The sequence below is a fragment of the Scyliorhinus torazame genome, chromosome 10, assembly GCF_047496885.1.
Source record: "Scyliorhinus torazame isolate Kashiwa2021f chromosome 10, sScyTor2.1, whole genome shotgun sequence".
NCBI classification, from domain to species: Eukaryota; Metazoa; Chordata; class Chondrichthyes; order Carcharhiniformes; family Scyliorhinidae; genus Scyliorhinus; species Scyliorhinus torazame.
The window spans coordinates 50,002,678-50,019,212 of record NC_092716.1 but is presented as its reverse complement, the minus strand read 5'-3'; the positions used below and the strand labels follow the sequence as shown (position 1 = coordinate 50,019,212).

Here is a 16,535-nt window from a genome sequence, read left to right as displayed (position 1 = left end):
CAGGGGCAGTACCAGGGGCCTGCACTGACATGTCCCTGACCACCCAGGGGCTACGCTTGCCTCTTTGCCCCCAGCATGGTCATCTCGCCTGCTGGAGAACGGTAGTGATTCCCGGCAGCATGATGTAATGCCGGCGAGGGGGATCATTTTGATGTCCCGGAAGATGTGGCATATTTAAATCCATGCAAATTGATGGAGAGTGTGACAACCTGATTACATCGCTGGTGAGGGGACGGTGAAGATCTCATTCTGAGATCTCCATGGCCCAAATCCCGTTAGGACATAACAGGACTTGTGCCCAGAGCAAACAAGCTTGGGAAATCCCCCGCTATGTAGCAGATGAGCAAAATAAAACATCTTTCTTTGTTTCAACCAAGTTCCAGAATGAAATACTAAATTTCAGATTTAGACTTTTAAAAATTATTTTTCTCCTGCTCTTCCAGATAAGGGTCAATGTTTTTTCTGGGCTGTGTTTGCGATTTGGAGAATAAGCTAACTTTGTGAATCTATTTTTTTTGACCCAAACTATACAATGATATGCATGTACTTTTCTGAAGGAAAATTTGAGAAGTGGATAGTTAGAAAAATATGCTCTTAAATTATTATCTTCATAATCAACAATTGACTTGATTTTTCAGGGAAGTAATTCAATCATTGTTTCTTCAAAATCACTGTATTGAAAAATCAATTTGAAGGATAGTATTGCAGTTTTATTCAGAGGCAGTAGAATTGAACATTTGCCAATGTAATTTCTCCAGAGTAACAGAATTTGCGAGGTGTTAGATGCAGAATTGGTAGTTTAGTAACAAAAAGTGAAGATGTTTTGTAATCCAAATTTTGATGTAGAAAGCTAATAAAACTATGAAGAGGATAAGAACATTATTTTCTTGGTTTATTACAGCTAGGGCAAAAGGTTCAGCTCCCTGTTTATTTAAGATGGAAACAACAATGGTAACCAAATGTGTAATTTGTTTGCAGTATGCTGGTAAATTCAACATGATGAATGAATTTTATAGATTGGACACAATGCTGTTGTATTTTTTATAAATTGTCAGATGTATTTGTCACTCCTCTGAAGAGCTTTATTGCTTCATGTTCCTTATACAGGACATCTCATGCTAAGTCAAAATCGGAGGTGGCTGAAACAGCTGCCCACAAAGCTCAGGATGAAGCACAGCTTGCCAGGATCACTGCCAAAGAATTCTCACCAACCACCCAACACCCAGGCAATGGTCAGTACGTTAAAAATTCATTGTTTTTCCATCAGTCTGTTAACTATTGACCAGGGCAATAAATGTGTAAAACAGCACAGAAGGCTGATCACAGTGAACAAAGATAAACACTCGATGCAATCTATGTTCTGATAAGATTCAAATTATGGTGTAACAAAGGTTTATTGTGAAATATTATTAGCGAGGAATCTCTGACTCCTAGAATTATAGAATCACAGATACCTACAGCGCAGAAGGAGACTGTTTGGCCCATCGAGTCTGCACCCACCCTCTGAATGAGCACAAGCCCAAGCCCACTCGCCCACCCTATCCCTTGTAGCCCCACCTAACCTTTGGACACCGAGGGGCAATTTAGATTGACCAGTCCACCTAACCTGCACACCTTTGGACTGTGGGAAGAAACTGGAGCACCCAGAGGAAACCCACACAGTCACGGAGAGAATGTGCAAATTCCACACAATCACCCAAGGTCAGAATCAAACCTGAGTCCCTGGCACTGTGAGGCAGCAGTGCTAAACCACTGTGCCACCGTGCTGCCCAGTTTACATAATAATCTTTATTTGTTTCACAAGTAAGCTTACATTAACATAACACTGCAATGAAGTTACTGTGAAAATCCCCGAGTCGCCACACTCTGGCGCCTGTTTGGGTACACTGAGGGAGAATTCAGAATGTCCAGTTCACCTAACAAGCATGTCTTTCGGGACTTGTGGGAGGAAACCGGAGCACTCGGAGGAAACCCACACAGACATGGGAGAATGTGCAGACTCCGTCGTACAGACAGTGACCCAAGTCGGGAATCGAACCCGGGTCCCTGGCGGTGTAAAGCAACAGTGTTAAACATTGTGCTACTGTGCCAAGTAGCATAAGGGGAGCCTGGTTTAACATTTAATAAAAAGTAGGGCAGCTTGATTGTGTAATACCATAACACTCGACGGAGGTGTTAGTATTCTGTATGCATTCAAGATGTTTCTATTCTGAAGCGAGGCCCACACAAAATTAATTCCAAAGCACCGGATACAATATTGATTTCAAGATGGTAATTTCAGGTTTTTAATAGAATTGATAAAACAGTTTTTATATCACTAATACTATACATTTAGCAGATTTTCTATTGAATCATAGAATCATAGAATCCCTACAGTGCAGAAGGAGGCCATTCAGCCCATCGAGTCTGCACTGACCCTCTCAAAGAGCACCGTAAACAGTCTCCCGCCCTCTCCCTGCAACTCTGTAACCCCACTTAACTTGCACATCTCTGGACACTATGGGGCAATTTAGCATGGCCAATCTACCCTACCTGCACATCTTTCGACTGTGGGAGGAAACCAGACCACCCGGAGGAAACCCACACAGACACGGGGAGAAAGTGCAACTCCACACAGACAGTGACCCAAGGCTGGAATTGAACCCGGGTCTCTAGCGCTGTGAAGTAATGGTGCTAACAACTGTGCCATTATGCCATGCTCTAAATTATTTACAGTGAAGCAAAGTTGTCTTTTGGAGCAGTGATCTGAATATTGCTCTGCAACATGAGAAGAACTAGTAGATTAAATCATACTTAAGTAATATAGTCAACTACAAATCTATTTTGCATTTCTTGGAGTCCTTGAACAATGTACCTCCCTGTTCTTTCACCAGGCTCTCTTTCTTGGCCCCTTTCTTGTTTTCCTCACCTTCTCTGCTGCTTTACTTATTTTCTTTAACATTTTTTTCATTCTGTGTTTATCTTCCTTTTTCTTAACCTTTCCATGTTTATCCCTTTTTCTCATTTGTCTCTGCGATCATGGGGCTCGGGCATGAATTCAGACCACATAATGACTGGGAAGCAAGAGTTGCTTGCTGGAAGTAGAAGGCATATGTCAGCAGTCTGTGAGAATCTGCAGCTTCGTTTGATTCTGTTTTATTCCCCATTGGCTGATCAGCAGTTTCATTAGTGGTGAGCGAGTTAATTAATAGCCTTCACCTCACTTATATATGTGTCTCTGGGAGTGGGAAATATCAGTTCCCTCGATATACAGTGCAAAATTATCTGATCAGGGTAGCCATTATCCCACAGGATGTCTTCGATGCATCCTATTTCAGCATTGAGATTGCATGTGAGCAAATGGTTCAGTCACTATTTACAAGGTTGCCGATAAGGTCAATCTAATAGCCCGTGGAACTGTGAGAATCCCAACATGTATATTGACCAGTGAAGGTAGGCGTGCAGTAGACCATGGTAGAGAAACCCTGGAAGATCAAGGAAAGGTAGTTAATTTGACAGCTCCATTTCAAATGTGAATTTGAGTGCAGGATGGAGTCTATTAAGGCACGTAAGGAAATTATTATGTGCAGCTGTGGATTTAAATATAGCAAGCATATCACCTACATATCACACAAACTCATGAACGGCCATCATTTTTGCCGCTTAGAAGTATCCAGTTTACCTCAGATTACTCTGGAAGTGCAAGGTAGCTCAAAATGTGAGCAACAGATGACGCTAGCTGTTTCACACTTCTACTATGCAGTAGCAACACAAGTGGCATTCATCACTAAAAGAATGCTGTTGTCAAGTGTTATGGATGCCTGGCCACCCTTCAACAGTGGCTAAGAGACTGGAACAGATGTCATAACCTTTTTAAGTTTTAATGCGGTGTGGAAAGATCGATTCGTTCCAGGAGTGAAAATATAAAAATAGGGCGTAGTTATTTTATAAACAAACTTTATTATGACGGAAGCAAAGAAAACAATATATAAACTTTTTCTTTACCTCTCACACTAACAGATTACATGCAGTTTCTTAACCTTAACACACTTGTTCCTATTAAACAGCACTGTACATGAACACGCAGCTCTCATTCCACTTACACAGACAGACAAAGGCAATACTTGTATTTATGAAGCATTTATAAAGCAATTTTTCTTCTGTTAGGGACAGTTGTTCGGAACCCTTTTCGAAAGCCTGCCTCGGTGGCAACTTTCATAACCTCTCTGCTCAATTGCGACACCCTGTAATTATTCAGAACAGCATTATTTCACTTTCTCTCTCTCCCAATTCCTCAAACAAAGGTTCTCTCGGGTTTCCAGACTTGAACCTATTATTGTTATCTTGGCTAATTACCCACTCCTGTTTATACAAAAGAACAGAGCTATGCCATTTATATGCAACTAACCTTCCATTGATGGACAAATAGGTAATCCCCAGACTCTGTGATGGACTGATGGCTGGTCAAACACATTTGTCCTGAATGACAATGGATCTTGAGTGGATCATCCTGGCTGGCTGAATCGGGGCATCCTGGGTATTTCCACTAACAAGGTTAAGTCTGAAAGGGACAAGGTAACTCAGGTCGTGGGCATATCCGTCTGACTCTGCTACTAGCAGTCTTTTCCCTCAGACTATATAATCCCTAAATTGCCTGCTATATCTTGTAATCCATTTCTGGACCCAAGTTCCTAATATCTCCCTAACATGACACAAGCCAAAAAGGCATTCTGCCTATCACACAAATGGGTAATGTGGGATATGAATTTAGTGCCAGTGTGATGCTGGGTATGTAGGCTGTACATCCCAAAGACTGGCAGATTGTATCAAACAGCAAATCACTTCTGTTGTTAACAATGATACAGACCTTGCTCAACCAGATTGTGTTTGCAAAACAGAAAACTTAGTGTCCTACATTAGATGTGATTCCGCGATTGGACAATATTTGCTAAATAATCCTGATGTGAGAAGAAGTAAAAATTGTCAGTCAGGCTCGTTCCTTATGGACGAGCCCTACTGGGCCATGTTCTTCGCAGATAGAAAGAACATGTACACGTGTTACGCCTGTTTCAGCTAAACAAAATAAGTTACAGCCATTCGCTGGTTCATTCCTCAGGGCACTATCTTGACCAATCAGAGTCAATCTGTCTGGTTTAAATTTCAAACAATGCTTGGCAGTTAACTGTCAGTCACCACCAACTGGTGCATTTTCCATGGCAATGCCTCTACTAATCAGAGTCTACTTGCCAACCAATCAACACTTCCTCTCTCTTCTCATACAGTATAAATTTGTTGTTTCCCTTCATTGGTATTCTTTTTGTCCTTTATTTGACTGTCGGATGGAAGGAGTTAAGGCAGTGGTGACTTAAATGGATGAGAATACTTCAGTGATTAGTTGTGTTTGGATGCTCCTTGCAGCCATGATTGAAGAAGTCTCTGAGTGATGGTCACACTGATGCTCTCTTTGCTTTCTTCTGCCTCCAAAGCAGTTAGGACCATTTACCCAAGATGTTCCAGTCCAGGCATTTGTATTGCAGCATTCGACATTATGTTATAACTGTACAGAAAGTTTCCATGATGAAACCCTGGCTCAAAAGACTGTAACTTTTACTTATTTTTAATCGAACATGGAGGAATAGTCAGAGAACCACTAATTAGTTTTAACTACAAAAAAAAGTATTAAACATGGAAAAATCGTATGATAATACAATACTCTTTTACTATTTCTTAGCTTAACAATCACACACAGATTTTAAGATCGATACCAATGGCAAAGTACATTTTAATCTACAATGGTCTCATTGACACACAAAGTCAATTTTTTAAGGCACATCAATTGGCTGCGGCCAAATATGCACTCTGCTCTGAAACCAAGTTAGTGTCTGTGGGCTCTTTCTCGTAATATCCCCAAATGATTGTCATATGAAAGCTTCCAAACTCCACTTCCAAAACAGGTTTTACAACCTTCTCTCATAATCATGTTTTCCATTTGCGGTTTGTATTCCAAAATCCACTCCATATTTTCCAAAGGACTCTTTTGAACAGAGCTTCCATTCCAATTCTACTAGCGACTCCACTCCACGTCTAACAGCGAATCCACTCCAGGTTTTACACCAACCCCATTTCTGACTTCTTTGTCTTGACTGCTTTTACACACACAAAATCCGATATCCAGCCACCGATCACTCCACAATTATTTAAACTAATGTCTCACAAACTGTAGGAGGATGTCATAAACCTTAGAACCACTTAAGATATCTTATTGACTTCTCAGTAGCCAGCTCTGTTACTGTTCTGTGACTTGAAAGGAACAGTGCCTTGTTTTGCTCCCAGTTCCACTTTGTTCCTTTAAGTTTAGGGTCCCTGGAAACTCCTCTTCATTTCTTGAAGTATCTGTCCTTTAGATTTCTGGTACTGGCTTTCTTAACCATTACTCCATTGTATGGCTTTTCTTGAAGGAAAGCTGAGAGTATTGTTTCCTCTCTAGCTGCCTGTTTCCAACTGCTGTAGCGTCCAGTTAAAACTAAAGAACAAAGGAAAGCGCTTTGATTTACCTGACAAGGGTCTCTAATTCCCAAACAATTATATTTACTCTTCATGCCATAACTCCCTCTCTCACAGTTGGAACTTAACCAACCCCTCCCCCCCCACACACAAATACAAACACCCTTTGTTCAGCATGAGTCTAACTATAGGACCCTTCTAGGCACAGACACATTAAATTAAACCACCTAAAACTATACCTTATCTCTAGTATTTATCAATACAAATATAATCTCTGAAAACTAACTTTGTTTTCCTAACATCTATGAGACATAGGAAGACACAGATATACGAGCACACGAGCTGGACAAAATTACACCCATGCCTCTGACCTGTAGGGCAGCAAAAGCATCAATTTAATATTTCCAACTGTCCTTCGTGTTTGAGGCATGTATTTTGTTTAGGCACTCCTTTAGTAAAGTCATTATCCATGGGAACAGTATTGAGAGTAACATGGGAGTAAACCATAAGCCATCTGATAACATGATTTTCTCCTTCGAAAAGAGATGGCTGAATTTTGAAGAATAAATGTATCAAGATTGCTTCTAGAAAATCTTGTATTAATGTCCAGGATCATTTGTTTGTTGCGACAGACAATCCAGCCATTCAGAAAGAGGGACCTCCTTTCTGATGAGGAAATTGACTGTAGGAGCAGCAAAACAATGGCTCTATCCCTCTGCTGTCTTGCTGTGATGTCAAACTGGATAAATTCCCACAATGCTGCAGAAAAGGGATTCAGTCACTGGGTATGTGCCCGTCTGGGAAGCACCCCTGGCTGATGCACGTAGATCATCATCACTGCCTGAGCTGATCCACTGCCATATGGTGAATGTTGTTGTGACCTTTATAGCCACAGTGAATGGGTCCACATGAAGTCGGTAATGGAACTGCTTTTTTGTCTCTTTTGGCGATGTTTTACCACCAGCACACATTTCCTCACCAATGTGTTCAAAGCACAAATGTTTCCTCTAAATTCTTTGGGAAGCTGGAGGGAATAATATAATGCAATGTATCCTCCTTAAATGTTGCTTATTTGCTTTCTGTCTATTCCTCCTCTATGATAATGGCCTACAAAGGTATGTCTGAGGGTAGTACGGTAGCATTGTGGATAGCACAATTGCTTCACAGCTCCAGGGTTCCAGGTTCGATTCCCGGCTTGGGTCACTGTCTGTGCGGAGTCTGCACATCCTCCCCGTGTGTGCGTGGGTTTCCTCCGGGTGCTCCGGTTTCCTCCCACAGTCCAAAGATGTGCAGGTTAGGTGGATTGGTCATGCTAAATTGCCCTTAGTATCCAAAATTGCCCTTAGTGTTGGGTGGGGTTACTGGGTTATGGGGATAGGGTGGAGGTGTGGGCTTGGGTAGGGTGCTCTTTCCAAGAACCGGTGCAGACCCGATGGGCCGAATGGCCTCCTTCTGCACTGTAAATTCTATGGAAGTCTATAATGCATACCGTACCTGCCCCTGAAAAGCTCGCACTGTGGTTGAAGAATGGTCAAATATTTTCCAGTGACTTCACACTCTCCTAGATGGCCAGAAAGAGGTCCAACACTATCATTGCTCAAAAACAAAAAACAAAACACTCCTGGAGCTGGCCCCAGTTACATATTCAAACTTTCAAGTGTCTTCAAGGCTCAAAAGACTTTTGACTCCTGCCAGTTTCAGTTGGCACAACTGCACCTTATTTCTCATTTTAACTTAATACCTTGCAATGTCAAAAGTAGGAAATGCGTCACTGGTCCCTTATTCCCAATATATTAATGAGCACTAAGTGGGGTATCCTACTGAAAGTGCCAAATCGTGTTTGGAAATTTAGGGATTTTAGGTGCATTCTTTGGCTCTTGCTGCTGGTGAGCTTGGAGGTGGGAAGGGCATTTACAGCAGCAGGGTAGTGGTGTACCTGAACTCTGCCACCTTTCTGCCTCTAATTGAGGCCCTTAAGTGACCAATTTAAGACCCCGTATGGGGCTCATCTCATCACCTCTGGGATTAACCTAGATGCAAGTGGGCCTATATCCATGTTGCATATGTAAGAGTGAACCTGTGTGGGCCACTTGTCTCCCTTGTGTTGGGGGGGAAGCGTCCCTTAATCAAGGCAGTCAGTGCTTGATTGAAGGACATGGGAAGTGGGGAAGGACGTGCGCTGGGAGCGCAACCTCTGCCCTCACTTCCGACCTTTTCTCCCCATAAACCTCTTCGTGGCTCTCCCGCCCCCTACATTACTTACCTGTAGCCTGGGTCCTCCACAATCCTGGGACCCTGTGAGGTGTCCTACTAGCAGCAGCCATGGCTTCCTCAGAGGCTCTGCTGAACGCAAGAGCTGTCAGCTTCTGCTTGGCTGTCAGCTCTCAATAGGCAGGAATTGCGCTCCTGGGGTCTTGATTCCAGGAGAAGGTCCGTCAGTGGCCCCGCCACTGCCTGATTAGCGTGTGGCTTGACAGGCCTTCCCAAAAGGAGGCACTGTGCGTCTCTGGTCGGCAGACAAGACCCCAATGCCACAACAATGCCGTTCTTTGTTTCGAGGGTGGGTGCTGAGTAAAAAGAACTTTGCACCAATGGATTTGCTATGATTGGAGCAAATTGAATGGAATTTGGAGCCAGAATTTTATCATCTCCATGAATCTAATTAGCAACACAAGAAGAGCCATCAAAATCAAGCTTGTTGAGCTGAATGATAATTAATATGAAGACAACGATAAACTGTTGTGGTGTGCGTTAGAAGGTTAGAATCGTCTTTATATTAAAATAATCATAGGCTGAACAGTATTCTAAATATCTACATTTATACACCTCAAATTCTTATTTACTTCCTGCCCCTTTTCACAACCCTTGTGCCATAAAACATTCCCCAACCCGACAGATTAGATAACATATTGCCAACCCCCTGCCAATTCAGCAACTGAGAGGAGCATACATTTGGCTGAGTGACTCAATCCCTCAATTCCCTTCCGAGTTACCTCCCACATCATCCGACTGTATTCCCAACCCCAGCCTGAAAGGCTAAGAACTTGTCTTGAATTAGCGTTTCCCGAGCTTAGGTGAAAGTAGCATTTCCTGAATTGAGAACCTTTGGAGCACAAAACTACATCTTGTCTCCCTACACCCTGAGTTGGAAGTGAACAAACCTTTTCATACAATTTGATTTTAATGTGGGTTACGATTTATCCGGAAAAAAATCTATGTCCGGTTTTGGGCACGTTTAGTGGGGTGTTTCTCGGCAACTGCAGTGTCAATAAAATCTCACTATTTCACGGCACTTTGCCGGTTTGTGTGGCCTTGTGGAATATCTCTCCACCGAGGCGGCACTTCGCTGAAGCTTACCCTAAGGAAAGATTCTTTGCTGATTTAAAAAATATATTTTTAATCTCCTCCTTTTTCACATTTTCTCCCGCATTTACACCCATCAACAATAAACAATAATCAGCAAGATATGTCAGTCCCCATAATAACAACGATCCCATCCGCCCACCAACCCCCAAACATCAGCCCGCATGCTTCCATAAACAAATCACAAAAAGGAATCAAGGATTACCCATAGTCACCCGTAATCTACACAGCCCCCCTCCCCCCAACCCTCCCACCCATCCCCACCCCCCAACTAATGTTCAATGTTATCCAGTTCTTGAAAGTGCATAATAAATAGTGCCCATGATTTGTAGAACCCCTCCGAGCTTCCCCTCAGTTCGAACTTAACCTTCTCAAGGGTCAAGTATACCAACAGGTCCCCCCGCCACGCCAGGGCACTGGGTGGAGAGGCTGCTCTCCATCCCAGCAGGATCCGCCTTCGGGCGATCAACGAGGCGAAGGCTATGATCTCTGCCTCCGCTCCCATTTCCAACCCTGGCTGGTCCGACACCCCGAATATGGCCTCCTGGGGACCCGGGTCCAGTTTCACACGCACCACCTTGGAAATTACCCTAAACACCTCCTTCCAGTACTCCCCTAGCTTTGGACAGGACCAAAACATGTGACCGTGATTAGCGCCGCCCCTCCCCCCCCACCCCCCGCAACTCTCACACACATCCTCTACTCCTTCAAAAAATCGGCTCATCCTCGCCCTCGTGAGGTGCGCTCTATATACCACCTTCAGCTGTATCAGCCCCAACCTCGCACATGAGGTGGAGGCATTCACTCTCCGGAGCACCTCACACCAGACCCCCTCCTCTATAACCTCTCCGAGCTCTTCCTTCCACTTTGCTTTGATCCCTTCCAATGGTGCCTTATCCTCTTCCAAAATAGCTCCGTACACCGCTGACACTGCCCCCTTCTCCAGTCCCTTTGTCGTCAGCACCTCCTCCAGCAATGTGGAGGCCGGTTCCTCTGGGAAGCTCTGTATCTCCTTCCTGGCAAAATCCCGAACCTGCATGTACCTAAACACTTCTCCCTGCTCCAGCCCATACTTCGCTTCCAGCTCCCTCAATCCTGCAAACCGACCCCGAAGAAACAGATCTTTTAGTGTCTTAATCCCCCTCTCTTCCCATTTCCGAAAACTTCCATCCCACCTCCCTGGCTCAAATCTGTGGTTCCCCTGAATCAGCATTTCCCTTGACCCTAAACCCAACCCAAAGTGTTGGCGAAACTGCCTCCAGATTCTCAATGAAGCTATTATTACCGGACTCCCTGAATATTTCCCTGGAGCTATTGGGAGCGGCGCTGTTGCTAGTGCTTTCAGCCCCGACCCCCTGCACAAATTCTCCTCCATTCTGACCCACTGGGAATCAACCCCTCTGACCCAGCTCCGCACCTTCTCCACATTCGCCGCCCAGTTGTAGTACAACAGGTTCGGGAGACCCAAACCCCCTGCCTGCCTTCCCCTCTGTAGCAGCACTTTTCTCACTCTAGCCACCTTCCCTCCCCATATGAATGAGGTGATTCCTGGCTGATTGAAGCACCATTTGGTCTAGCTGCCCTGATCTCCTCTCCTCTCTCCACCCCCCCCCCCCCACCCCCCCACCCCCCCACCCCCCCCACCCCCCCCACTCCCCATTTTCGAAACCCCTCTAACAGTTCATTTAAATATGCTGATCTGGATCACAACATCTCACGAGACTCATTAAATCTGGTGAGGCGTGGGACTTCCGGTGACGGCGGGCGGGAGGCAGCCGCACATTGGAGGGCTCCCGTTCGGGAACGGCATTTTCGGGGTTTAACGCCCGGTCCCAGGGGCAATGGAGGCGGCAAAAGTAGGGAGAAGGCACAGTGAAGGGAAATGTTGAAAATAAGTTTAAAAAGGGTCATGAAAAAAGCAGCTGAAAGTCCGTCGGGGAGTGGATGGGTCACCGCGGGGACGGCAAGAAAAGTGGAGGCTGGGCTGCATTGCCCACGGCTGAAGAAATGACTAAGGTGATGGCCGTGGAACTCGAAAGGCAGTTCACAAAACACATGGAGGCGATGAGGAAGGAGATGGGGGCGGTATTGAAAGTGCTGGTGGAGGAGGCGATTGCCCCGGCGAGGGCGACGGTATTGAGCGCAGTGGCGGAGGTGCGGGAGCAAGGTGAGGCGCTGAAGGAAGTGGAAGAGATATTATTGCAGCACAGTGATCAACTCACCTTGATGGGGAAGGAGATGCAGAAGGTGATAGAGATCAACAAGGGTCTGCGAGCCAAAATGGACGACTTGGAAAACAGATCCAGGCGACAGAATCTGAGGATCGTGGGTCTTCCCGAAGGGGTAGAAGGCCCGAGGCCAACTGAGTATTTTGAGACGATGTTGGCGAAGCTATTGGGGGAGGGGGATGATCCCTCCTGACATGAACTGGATCGGGCTCATCGGTCGTGGAGGCCTGCACCAAAGGAGAGTGAGCCGCCAAGAGTAGTCACTCAGTGTTTTTGTCGGTGCAGTGAGAAGGAGAAGGTCCTGTGCTGGGCAAAGCAGAAGCGGGTGGTGCAGTGGGCTGGAGCTGGTATACGCATATATCAGGACTTTACGGTGGAGCTGGCGAGGAGGCGGGCTGCCTTCAGCCGGGTGAAGAAGGCACTGTATATCAATAAGGTACAGTGTGGCATAGTATACCCAGCTCAGTTTAGGGTGACCTACGAATCCAAGGACTTTTATTTTGGGACGGCGTAAACAGCAGAGGTGTTTGCGAAGGCAGAAGGACTTTGGCGGAATTGAGAAATGGTCATGTACCGATGTAGACTCATGTGACTGTATTTTCTAACTGTGTGCTGGTGTATGTGCTAAATGAGCCAAAGTTGTATATATTTGGACAAGGGAAGAGATGGGACTTTCACTTGTAATGATGGTTCTTTGGGGCTTGGGTGTGTGTGTGGGGTTTGTGTGCTAAAGGGGAGTTCTTGGTTTCCCTGGGACCGGGCTAGGGGAAAAGAGACCCGGGCGGGTGCCTCCACGCTGGCCGGTTTAAGCCGGCCAGTGAACGGGAGTGAGGTGGGGGGAGGGGCTGCAGCCATCGGAGCCCGGCAGAACAGGGTCCGATGAGTCTAGTCGGGGTGGAAAGTTGGGGGGAAGGAACAGAGGTTGGGGGGAGGAATTTTACAAGAGGAAGTGGAGGGGAGGAGTCGGGTAGGGGTTTACAATTTATGGGTGTCATTTCCGGTACTCTTTCGGGGATTGGATGGCATTGAATGTTAGGGGGAGGGGTGGGGGGGGACTTTATAGGTCAATGGTGACCATAGGCAATTCCTGGTTCCTTTTTCTTTTTTTTTCCTTTGTTTTTCCCACCGTGGGAGGGTTTGTTTTATTTGACGCTTGTATTGTCAGGTGGGGCGTTGTTTGGTGTGATGGGTGGATGGGATCGTAGTTGTTGATAAGGGGATTGACTTTGTATTTGTCACCGTTTACTGCTTGTTGATGGGGTATAAATTCTGAAGAAAATGTGAAAATGGAGAATAAAAATATTTTACAAAAAAAAACCATCTGGTGAGGCGTTTCAAGCTTCGCAAATCTCATGAGAAGCCTCGCACGAGATTTAACGGTCTTGTCGTGACACCAAATCGGGCGCGACGAGGCCATTAAATCGTGCCCTGATGCGAGAGTTCATGTCGCTTTACCTCATGTTTATATATCAGCCTGAAAATGATCTTGAAACAGGAATGATTTTGCATGTGGAAATAATAGAACGCGGTTTAGCTTTGCTGTCCAATGCAATGTCCAGTTCTGTTTGATTTGTGCTACATAAATGGATCAAACCAGGAAGACTCAACATAGCTCAAGCACCAAGCAGGAATTAAGTATAACATTGATCAGGTTGCATTTGACTTTCAGTTCACTGCAAAAATTACCAAAGACTAAACAGACAATAATTTGACATTGGTTACAGACAGGAGGGGGATCAATTTAAACAGCCCTGATTTCTCCTCCTGTTGTTTTTGATTTCTGATTTTCCCCAACCCGTTCAGTTTTGGAGTGATCCAAACCTCCATAAATAACCCCACAGCAAACTGGAGACATGGTAGAATAAGAAGGTTGGTTTATTTTAGACACACACAAAACATGGGAAGGGGTTTCACAACATCCGCCCCTTTTTACATTCACCTAATAAAAGAGGGATAAGGGAAAGGGGTTTAGGGCAAAGAGCACGGTAACAATAAAAGTTATGGTTTCACGTAAGTACAGTAAGAAAATGTCCAACAAAGATTCTTTCGGGTGGCTTTGTCTTGCAAAATTCCTGGTCTTGGTCCTAAGAACTCAGTTATAGGTTGAGTCCATTGAAGATGCAGCAAAGTTCTTGCATCCTGGAAATGAGTTCACTCTGTTATATTACTTGGAGTAATATATATTACTCATTTGTTTATGTCGAGTTGTACTTAACTTTGATGATGATGAATACTCAAAGTCGTCCAGTGAGAACAAATAATTTATTGAGTAACTAATCAATTAACTTGTGAGTTCGATTCTTCAACACTTTTACTAGTAGTCAAATTAAACAAGATAGAATTAGATTAACTATGAATATTACACTTTGCCCTCTGAGCTAACTATACTTCTGTTCTCTAGTCACAACACACCCGAAGAGAGCGGGAAAACAAATTGAGCTTGTGTTTATACTCCGTTAGTGTTGCCCTCTTGTGATCTTTTTTTAAATAAATTTAGAGTACCCAATTCTTTTTTTTCCAATTAAGGGGCAATTTAGCATGGCCAATCCACCTACCCTGCACATCTTTGGGTTGTGGGGGCAAAACCCACGTAAACACTCTAGTGATCTTCTGACTGTACTGACTACATATTAACCCTTCATGTATATACATATACAGCGATCACTACACACTCTGGCAGTGAAATACAGGGTTCTTTCTGGAGATCGGACTTTGAGAGAAATGGAGATGGAAAACAGGCTGCTAGCCTGGAGCCCAGTTCTCTTCGGAGGTTAAACTTCAACTGAATGTAGAATTCAAAAGCTGTATAATTAAGGTGCAGATTTAGCACAGTGGGCTAAACAGCTGACTTGTAAAGCAGAACAAGGCCAGCAGCGCGGGTTCAATTCCCGTACCAGCCTCCCCGAACAGGCGCCGGAATGTGGTGACTAGGGGCTTTTCACAGTAACTTCATTGAAGCTTTCTTGTGACACTAAGCGACTATTATTGTTATTATTATTACTATTATTCAATACATCTCACTGCTCTGAGCCTACTTGTGACAATAAGCGATTTTCATTTAATTTCAATTAAAGGAATTCAAACTGCTCAACATTCAGTCATGTGCCAGGGTGATATTGGGTCGCGCTAAGCAGCTAATTAAGCCCCTGGTTAAAACCCATGGAGACGAAGAGTCATAAAGATCTCTGCCTTTGTCCATAGCTGGCTGGTGCAGACGTTTGTGTTGGCGTGCTGAATTGAATTTATACAATACAAGGAGTGTTACATTCCAGGGTTTGATGTGTTAGCCTCTTGTCCATTTTAAACCATTGAACCTCTTGTCCATTTTTTAATTGTTCAGAAACTTTCATTTTTATCAGTCCAGCCATTTGTCCATTATTTTTTCATTGTAATTTTATAAAGCAGCTAGGGTGACGTAGATATAAATATAATTTCCCTTCATGTCGTTTGATCATGACACATATTACTAACAATTATTATTTCACTGCTCCTGCATTGTCAATATTAACACAATTTTCAATGTAATCATTAAAAATATAATAAATAGGTTTCAGCAGTAGTTCAATCAAATATAATGAAACTCAGTTTCCAGGTTTACAATCCTAGCTTGCACTTTTTCCGTTTAAATAGCAAAGTAACAGGTAATTAAACTTCACCTGCACATGAATATATCTTGGACAACATGAATAGAAAAATACACAATCTCTTTATATACTATGTTAAAATGTCTCCACCTTCCTGTGCAGTACATTAATTCCAGCCTCAAGGCTTTACCTTCTTCAGATTGTCTGTAGTTTTATTTTTCCAATTATTTGGCAGCCTCATTTTTTTAACTTTTAGCTAACATCGGTCACAGACTCACACAGTTATCATTTCTTCTTGTGCTTCTCCTAACTTGCTCTAATGGATTCCATTGTCTACATATTGCTGTAAACTCTCACAACTGTTCTTTGAAATATATTTGAGCATATTAGTGCTCTAAAAATATTCTTCTGTTTATTATGGTACGTTATGTGTGCTCTGGCCAAAGGTAGCTCCTTGACTCGTTGTCTGCTGATACAACATTGAGCTATTTTCTTGACAGTTTTTGTCAGTGGTGGCTTGCCATTACCATCTATTCTCAGGGGTAGGAGGGAAGTCCCATGTTACCTCAGCCAGAATGGGAATCAAACCCATGTTGTTGGTATTATTCGGAATCACGTATTGGCCATCTAGGCAATTGAGCTAACTCGCCCCAATATTCTTCTTTTATAAACTAATATTTCTGAGTTGCTTCCCATTTCAAATTCCACCCCATTGCCTCTAGAATCCTGTATATACCTCAGTTCGTCATAGAACATAGAACATTACAGCGCAGTACAGGCCCTTCAGCCCTCGATGTTGCAACGCCATGTGAAACCACTCTAAAGCCCATCTACACTATTCCCTTATCGTCCATATGTCTATGCAATGACCATTTGA

General features: G+C 43.9%; 1 protein-coding gene across 2 annotated transcripts in view; it reads left to right on the top strand.

The window, feature by feature from the left end:
• The window catches only part of jph3b (junctophilin 3b), a 333,582-nt gene that overhangs the window by 222,978 nt on the left and 94,069 nt on the right, over window positions 1-16,535 (top strand). For both annotated transcript variants that reach the window (XM_072518084.1, XM_072518083.1), the window contains exon 3: window positions 1,108-1,232. In XM_072518084.1, the coding sequence (XP_072374185.1) occupies window positions 1,108-1,232 (125 nt within the window). The remainder of the gene's footprint in view (window positions 1-1,107; window positions 1,233-16,535) is intronic.